The sequence below is a fragment of the Numida meleagris genome, chromosome 7, assembly GCF_002078875.1.
Source record: "Numida meleagris isolate 19003 breed g44 Domestic line chromosome 7, NumMel1.0, whole genome shotgun sequence".
Classification (NCBI taxonomy): domain Eukaryota; kingdom Metazoa; phylum Chordata; class Aves; order Galliformes; family Numididae; genus Numida; species Numida meleagris.
In genome coordinates this window covers 23998660-24007767 of record NC_034415.1, presented here as the reverse complement: position 1 = coordinate 24007767, position 9108 = coordinate 23998660, and the positions used below count along the sequence as shown (strand labels likewise).

Sequence of the window (9108 nt, the reverse complement as noted above, 5' to 3'; positions counted from 1 at the left end):
CTGCTGCCCCCGGTGCTGCCGGAGCAGCGGGCACCTGCTTCATTCCCTTGGTAAAACAAGGGGGAAAAAACTGCTATTTGTGCCGATCGGGCTCGCGGGTTGGGATTTCTTTAGCAGAAGCGGCGGCTCTGCCCCCAGCCAGCGCGGGGGGGCTGCTGCAGCCCCTTTCTTCTGGAAGGCTCTGCTGGTTCACTTTCCCTTTGAGAATGAAAGCAGCAGTGCTGTCAGATGGAGTTGTTGGTGTGCATCAGGTGATGGGAGAAATTACTCATAAGAGCAAAGGGTCCGTCTTGCGTTTATTGTGATACAGTCGGGAGCTGCAAGCGTTGATTCGCTGTGCATTTGTCAGCGTGTAATACTGAGAGCTGAAAACCGCAGAGAACACTGCCAATGACCCAGCTCCGGTGCTCCTATTGCCTGAGAACTCCGAAAAACTCTCATCTTGGGGGTTAGGGAGGGCTGGGGGCTGCTCACTGAGCCCGCACTTCGAGACACAGTTCTCTGCTCCAACCCTGACCTCCGTCCCAGCTAAAAGCGCACTCAATCCTTTCTTAATTTGTAATAGATACTTGTGTACATTACAAAACCAGCTCACAATTTGGCAAATTAAGCTGTCTGTGGTTGGCTCCGGGACTGCAGAGATATTGCAGCGCTGCAGCATTGCATAACGGCTCCGCAGCATCTGCCCTACTCCAGCAGTCCTTATCTCGGGTGGGCATCACATTCGCCCCAGTCCTCAAAAAAAAGAATTAGTATCAAATATACGCGGGGCATGTTATGCCTTGTGGCTGCAATGTTTTTTCAATTAACTTCTCTGAATATACCACAATGAAAAGTGTCAGCTTTTTGCCTCAGAGGCCTATAATTAGATTAAATGAATACAGTTAATTATCTGCTGCCTTCTTTACACAAAACAATATGTTTCTATAAATTAAAAGGTTCATACGGGAAGGAAATTGCTGTTTGCTTCACTGTAAGGGTGTATTGCTGTACCTGGGGTATCTGGGGCATCAGTGCTTTGTCTGCAGCTCCTACTGCAAAGCAGTGAAAGCAAAATCCATCTGAGCAATCTATACCATGTACATTGCAGTAATAAGAACACACGTTGGTGACATTATTAACAGTGACAGTGTCCATCAAACAAGCACGCTTTCCTATTTAACGGCTGTTTTCTCTCAAACTCCCTTCGACAGCCCGAGCTCAGCGGGTACCTGCGGCCGCACCGGGAGAGGAGCACGGCCGGGCAGAGCGCTGTTCCTGGCGCACGTACCCCCTGCTACGGGCCCGCCGCTGCCCCCCGTACGGGCCCAGCCCCCAGCGCCGGCGGAACTGGGTTGTGTCAGCGCCCGGCCCGCAGCCGAAGGCGAGAGCACTTCTGGGGGCATGGCGGGGAGTCCCTCGGTGTCCCTGTTCGCATCGCAATGGGTGTTAATAGCTTACGGCCTACGTGGGATCCTCGCTCACCAGAAAATTGCTATTAAATGTAGCAAGGGCCCTTCTTGCAGCCGGCAGAGCGCTCCGAGCGCGCTGCATTTTAAGGTGCCTTTTACCCTGCTTTAAGGTGTATTTTGCCCTGAAAAAAACTCCAACCGCTCTGTTTTCTCACGGACACCGCACGTCCCCGCGCTGTGCGCTGTGTATCTTTCCCTTCAGCCTCCCTCACCCCGCGTTCAGCGCTGGGTGTCGGTGGGAGAGCGGCTGTGGGTTCGGAGCGCCGCGGGGAGGAAGCCCCGCGCGGGGGCATCGAGCGCTGCGGGGACTCTGCCGCCGGGAGCCGCGGCTCGGCGGTCACCTCCGGGCGGCTGCGGCGTCAGGCTCTGCTCTCTCACGGAGAGTTAAACTTTTATAGTCAATGCTCATAAATACCGGTGCCCCCCTGCCCACCTCTACAACCGCCAGAAAGCTGTCATGGGGAGACCACGGCGCGGGTGGCTCGCGCTTCCCCTCGGAGCCGCTCGGGGCTCAGCCGGTGCCTCTCGGAGGTTGGTGCCCCTCTGCCGGGCTGCCGCGGCTCCGTGCCCCCGCCCGGCTCCGTGCCCCGCACCCCGCGGTGTGCCCAGCCCGGAGCCGACCCAGCGCCGCTATGAGAAGAGCCGCAGCCGTCGGCGCTCCCGCAGGTGCCGCGCGGTGCCCCGCTATCCCCGCAGCATTTCTCTCTCTCGGGATAGGCGCAGCGCGGGGTCAGGGTTCCTGTCAGCACCCGGCGCAGCTGCCGTCAGTTCCCGTCGCTTTGCCCAAATGTCACTGATATTATGCCCAGAGGCGACGCGAACGCTCGGAGCAATGAACGCAGAGTGAGGAGCGCTACGCGCCGGGACCCCCCCGCAGCCCGGAGCGGGGCGGTGCGGGGATGGCAGCGGCAGCGCGGCAGCAGCGGCACTCCGCACCCGGGGGCGATTTCTTCGCCTCTGAGATACCGGAATGCGCGGCTCGGGGGGTCCCTAAGAGCCGGGGGGGCGCGCTGTACTCACCGCACTGCGGCTCTTCGGCTCCGGGAGAGGGATGGGGGAAAAAAAAGGGAGACAAAAAAAGAGAAAGAAAAGAGAAAACTAACACCGCGGTTGGGCTGCGGAGCGGTGCGGCCGGGCCGGGCCGGGCCACTCGCGGCGGGGGGCCGGAGGGAAGCGGCGGTGGAGCCCGCAGAGGAAACTCACGAAATAAAATCAGACTGTTAGTTCAGGCGCGTAAATTTAAAAATATTTGGACAGGAAGAGAAAGGGGAAAGGAACCGTAGAGACGAGCTAACGGTTTCGGAGCCGGGCGCTGCCCCCCCTCCCCAGCCCGGCGGCCTCCGGGGGCGGCCCCGCTCCGCCGCGCCCCGGCCCCGCTCCCCCGGGGACGCCGCAGCGCTCCGCCGCCACCGACATTTTGAGAGCGGGCGGCGGCTCCCGGCGCTGCGCGGGGACTTCGGCTGCGCTGCCCGCGGCGGCCCGGAACCATCGCCCTGCCCGCAGCTGCCCGCTCGCTTCCCTGCTTTCTTTTTTATTTATTTTTATTTTTTTTAATGTTTATTTTTTTCTATTTTCTTTCCCTCCACCCCCGCCACGCGCAGTGCCACCGTCCTCCAGAATAAATGCAGTTTTCCTCTCTTGGCTTTTTTTTTTTTTCCCTCTCCATGGCAATCACACTCCACTGGGAAGTGGATAATACCGTGGGACCACTCCCGGACCCCTCGAACCGTCGGGTGCACCGATGGCAGAGGCATCCCTCTTTCTTTTAGAGGCTCCAAAGTGGCAGTTTTCTGCTATTTTAACTCCTTCTTCACGTGAACACTGCAACGGCGTTTCCCAAGAAGGTAATTCCTCACCCCAGCACGGAACGGCAACTCACCCATCCCTCCTCTCACCGCACCGAAACGTGCACAAAACCTCATGGAACGCAGTCCCTCCGTTGTCCCCACTTTCTGTGCTGGGGATCCCCCCCAGGCCCCGCTCCGTGCCCCCTCCCCGTTCCTCCCGGACCCAGGGGCCGTTCCCCACCGCATCCCTCCGGGATCTGCGCCTTTTCGGACGTATTTCAGCGTTCCCTCCCGCTCTAATTTAGAAGCAAAGTTCAATGAGCTAGCTCAGCCCCGCATCCCGAAATAGGGGAGAGGGCTCCGTGCCCGGGGCAGCGCTGAACGCGTTTTGCTCCCCATTGCTCCGCACCGCGCCCGCTGCGGTTGTGGTGTGCACGGCCCCGGCTGCGCTGCTCCTGGGCTGCGCATGGGTTACTCCTGCTCGGGATATGTTCTTTTCTGACGGTTTCTGTCTCAATAAAAGCTTTCAAAAAAGTATTTCGTTCCATCTGTGTGTTTGCATCCTCTGCTAAATGTTATTGTTGACATTGTCACCAACAGGATTTGTAAAATGGAACTTTCTGCTGCTGTTAGAGCGCGAGGAAAGAGTCACAAAAGCCACTTCTCGAACCACGTCCGAGCTGAGAACCCTTTGGGGCAGAAGGATTCCCACTGAGGAGCACTGCAGCACATAGGGAAGACCCCTCTCCCGTTCCCCAGGGAGTTTCCAGCATCCATTCCCCTCCCGATGCCAAGGGCGGGGCGGGGAGGTGTCAATGTACCATATCGCTGCCGAGGAATAGGCTTTGAGGACGGGAGAGCAGCGCACCGCGAGCCGGGAGCATCCCGCGGACACCGGGAGGGCGGGGCGGGGGGTGCGGGCAGCTCGAGGACGGAGCGTCGCTGGGGCGGGGGGGTTCCTGGGCTGAGCAGGTAGGGGAGAGCAGGAGCGGTGAGCGCGGCCCCTGGGTGCTCCCCACCCGCTGCGGGTGGGAGGGGGCCCGTAGCCCCTCTGGAACAAATGTGCCACAGAACCGCGCGACGCTTTGCGATGCACAGAGGTTTTTAATCAGAGAACGCAGAACACAGTGGTTGTGAGAGTACAGCGACGGAATGGACAGTTCCAGGAAATTATTGATACTGGAAAACAACGGTAACTCATTTTGCGGGACTGTGTATATACTTCTTGGGTTTGTTTTTTTTTGGAAAGAAAATGTAAAGCAATGTACACCCCTTCTCTTTTAGAAGCTATTTTGCAGCCAGTCATTCCTTTCACACTGACGTAAGCCCTCCCATCCTGTGCCATTGACAATCGGACCCCGCAGCTCAGAGCGCACTTCCCGTCCGCCGGCCCCGCTTTGCGCGGTGTGCTCGCCGTCCCCTCCCGCTGCTCCCTGCGTAACGGGGGGGTTCGGCCTTAGGACCCTGGTGGCTGTTCTGCAAGGGAAACAGTTCAGGGATTACATTGCTCATAAGGTGCAGGCAATAAAATAACCTCTCCAGTACCTAACGTGTCGCTTCCTAAATTCCACTGTATACAAACACTTGTAAGATACAGCTATCATCCTTTTTTTTTTTTTTTTTCCCCAGACAAAACAAAACGGAGAGTGCGAAGAGCATCGAAACTGTACTCAGCTCAGGCAGGGACCAGAGGAGCTGTAGCTTTGCAGCCTCCCCGTGTTCCTTCCTCTGCTCATGGTTATCTGCTATTTTGAAACTGGCAAATAATGTACTTTTCGGCTCGGAGTACCCAACTGAGCTCTTCAAAACCTCTGGCCAAAAAAAAAAAAAAAAAAAAAAAAAAAAAAAGCCACTTATGTTGTTTCTGGTAACTAAACTCAAAAGCAGCTCGGTGAAAGTTTAAATACACAAACGGGAAAAGTGTCATCTACATTTAGAAAGCGAGCGACCTACTCCTACGAGCTCCTGTTAGTGTCAAACTGAGGCAGCTGCCCGAAGCGGCGCTCCCGGGCCCTGTGCCGGGCCGCTCCCAATCCCTGCCCGACCCCAAAGCGAGTTGGACTGAGCCGAGGGGATGGGGGGGACGATGAGAGGGGGAAGAATCCCCGCGGGCTGTTTCCTTCCCCCGGCGCAGAAAGGGAACATTAAGCAGTGGATACGCAGCGTTCGAGTTAATGGCTGAGTAATGAGCGGGGATACACTGCAGAGCGTGGTGCTGGAAGCCCGGTGCGAGCGGCGGCGTGGGCACGGCGGGGCTAGGAGTCCCGCGAGCGGCGGCGGTAGCGACGTGCCGCCACCGTGCACTGAAATCCTTTTCCTTAGCTAAAACCCCACCTCTACAACTTCTTGAACTCACGCTATCAACTATTCGAAAAATATAACAACAAAAAAAATAGAAGTAAGGTTGAACCAAACGTTATTAAAAAGGAAAAAAAAAAAAAAAAAGAATGAGGCTGAGAGCCGCAAGGTCCGAGGGGGCCCGGTTCAGTCGGCGTCGGCCGCGGGCGGCGGGCCGCCCTCCATCAGCCGCACCACGGCGCTGCGCCGGTACAGCCGGGCCACGTCCAGCGCGGTGTCGCCGCGGCGGTTCTGGTGAGCCACGCGGCTCGGGGTGCGCCGCAGCAGGAACTCCACCACCCGCACGTGGCCCTCCTGCGCCGCCAGGTGCAGCGGCAGGTTGCCTTCCGCGTCCTCGATGTTCACGTCGGCGTGGAACTCCAGCAGGGTCTGCAAAGTGTCCAGGAAACCTGCTCTGGCTACGTCGTGAATGACGGCGAAGCCGGTACTGTCCTTCAGGTTGGGGTTCGCGCCGCTCATCAGCAGTCTGCGGGCGATCTCGGGGTTGCCGAGCTTCATCACCTGCGGGACGGAGTGAGAGGTGAGCGCCCGCGGGGCTCCGCGCTGCCCCAGCCCTCAGCCCCCAGCTCCGAGCCCGTCCCGGCTCCGGCCCCCGACGGCAGGCAGAGGAGCCCCGTGCGCAGCTCTAAGGACCCGCCGGTACGTCTAATTTCGAGCTTTCCTCTCTGACCTCGGCAGCATTAGGGGAGTTGTTGGTGTTTCGGTGGTGACAGCTTTTTCTCAGAGATTAATGCCTGCTGCGGGCAGCGAGGAAGGGACACGACTTCTCCCCAAGAAGTTATCTCGGTTCCTTACTGCAGGGACACGGAGCCCGGCCCGCGTCTGTTTGCACCGAGACACCTTCGCATCACCGCTTACTGCCGCTCACCATCAGCTATGGGTCTCCGAGGAACAGAGATTGTACCTCAGCGATAGAAAATGCGCGATGTGTTTTGATAAGCCCTCAGGTGTTTGCATTGTCTGTGCATTATCATAAAGCAAATATTTGTGCTGTGCCATAGTTCTGGCTGCTAAGAAAAAAAAATGCTCCAAGAAATTGTTCTCCCCAATGTTTGAGTCTCAGAATGTCACCTGAGAACAAGTTAAAGGAGTGTTTCAAAGTCCCACACATTTCCTCCTAAAACCAACAAATTATCCTGTGTTTATATGATTCTATGATTATATTATGATTCTATAATTTTACTATAAGCAAACCACGGCTACATTCTGTTGTTACACACATCCTTATTTCAAAAACCTTCGTTGGATTTTTCTGATTGTTCCTCTCAGGAAAAAAAAAATTAAAATGCCTCCTTAAATTTTCTCAATTGCATCATAAAATCATTAAAAATTAGAATGCAAATTTTTCTTATTTGGAACTTAACAGCCTGCACCGATTTCCACCCAATTTCCCTTTTTTCTGTGGTTGTTGTTTTCTCAGAGACTGTCAGGAATACACACGGCAGTGCACACTCTGCACCCCTCAGGCAGCATTGCCCTGTTCTTGCCATCAGCCTCACTGCAAGTGTCAAATCCGAGAAAAATATCCTATTTCCTTAGAACTGATTTGAAAACCTTGCAAAAACAAAAATATCAGCATAAATTATTGTTACACTACATTAGATGGTAAATAATTTTAGCATGATTTACACAAGGCATTTGCCCCAAAAGTCTCCTGGTGAAAAATATGCATTTGGCTTTTTAAGACCAAAAAATTAAAGGTTCCTCTAATTATTCCTCTAATTACTAAATCTAATTCCTTCCCCAGTTCGGTGCGGGGCTGTGGGGCAGAGTGGGTGCAGAGAGCAGAGGCTCGGGGAAGGCAGTGCTCTGAGCATACTGCCCCGAGCCCTCTTTCACTTCTGAGCAGGGCTGAGAGAGAAAATAGGAGCAGTGCGAGCTCTCCTTTGTGTTGGTAAAATTATTGGGGTGGCTTAGGGAGTATTTTTGGAGGGCTCAGGGTGTATTTTTTGTGGATTTAAAACGTGTATTTGGTTGAAGTGGGAGTTAATAGGCTCGAGGAAGGCAGGCTCGGGGAGTGAGGCTGCATTGCCACATGCGGGGGGGAGAAAATGCTAACAGAGGGGATGAAGCTGGGGCGGGGGCTGCACAACTCCTTTCTGCCTGGCTCCGCTCGGGAGCGAGCAGCAGCCGGTAGCTGTGACAGGGAGAATCGGGGCAGGACGGGCACTGAGGCCTGCAGAGAGCACCTCATCTGAAACAAAAAGCAGAGAGGAAGAGAAGCCGAGCAGCTGCTGAATTAAACAGAAATTCGGGGGGATATATATATATATATCCACAAATATTAATATTTAGACAGCCTCCCCGTTTTTACTGAGAGATTATTGAGAGAATATTGACAGATTATTGAGATAATATTGACTGATTGTCTAAATTTGGGAGGCTGCATTGACAGAGCTCTTCCGAGGGCAGCCACGCACCCGCAGCCCACTTCGGGTGGTACCTACAGAAAACAGTGCCCCGGACCCTCCTGCTCTGCCCCGGGCTGTCCCTCTCCGTTCGGTGAGGACCGACGGCCGCAGCGCGGAGTGGGGCCGGGGAGCGGGTGCTGTGCCTCTGTGCGAAGCGGCCCCACGGAGGGCACGGGCAGCTCTCAGCAAATACACTGCTGCTGTGCAAATGGCTTTTCAGCCCTCGTCCCGAGGATGAAGCCCCGAGCTGGAAGTTTCTTTCTCCCTTGCAGAGTTTTTGCTGTAAGTGTCTAATTTCCATCCTTTCACTCTCTTAAAAGTTGCCCCAAGTGCCCGCACAGTCACCCGGTGCCCGAGTTGGGTGAGAACAGCCTCCAAAAAATTGTACAGCCCTCGGGCCCCTGTGATGTGCCCCCCTAGGGCCATCCTCGCTTTTCAGCGAGAGGTGCTCATTTTCGAAATACAACATGTCGATGTCAAGTCAGGAAAAAAAAAAAAAAAAAAAAGCTGTAAATATCTCGAGTTCATCCGCAAGCCCTCTGCTTTTTACAAACAAAATTTCAGAAATGATTCTCGTGGTTTCGGGGAGGGGGGAGAAGAGTTAACAAACGATTTTTCTAACGTGTGAAATTAATAAGCCCCGGAGCTCTGCTTCCACGTCCCTCTGTTTCACCTTCGGTACTAATAACCACACACTTTCTCCTGATTTATAAATCGTTCCTTTCGCTATCCCGTACGGATTCGACCCTTTTCGCCATCATTATCTGATATTATAAAAAGCAAAATCTTTCATCATCTGCAACAGTTCGCAGTTGGATGAGCTCCAAATGCTGCCTGCGCGGCTCCACGCTGAAAAACGAGGACACAGCACCCCACGGACGGTCAGAAACGAAAAAGCTGAACCCCCGCCCCGCCACCGAGCTGAGAAAGGGCAATTTTCATCCCTAATGATGAATGGAGCTGCGGTGGCGGGGCTCGGGGTGCCGCTCCGCGGCTCTGAGCGCGCATCGAAGGTGTTCGGTGCTGTGCAGCCTCCGAACGAGAAAGGTCATTCGGCACAAACAGCGCATAAAGGAAAAGTACCATCGCGGCAGAGCCCAG

General features: G+C 55.0%; 1 protein-coding gene across 1 annotated transcript in view; it reads right to left on the bottom strand.

Moving 5' to 3' along the window:
- Positions 4323-9108, bottom strand: part of CDKN2C (cyclin dependent kinase inhibitor 2C) — a 5829-nt gene continuing 1043 nt past the window's right edge. The window contains exon 3 of the mRNA XM_021404170.1: positions 4323-6097. Within this exon, the coding sequence (XP_021259845.1) occupies positions 5723-6097 (375 nt within the window). The 3' untranslated portion in view covers positions 4323-5722. The remainder of the gene's footprint in view (positions 6098-9108) is intronic.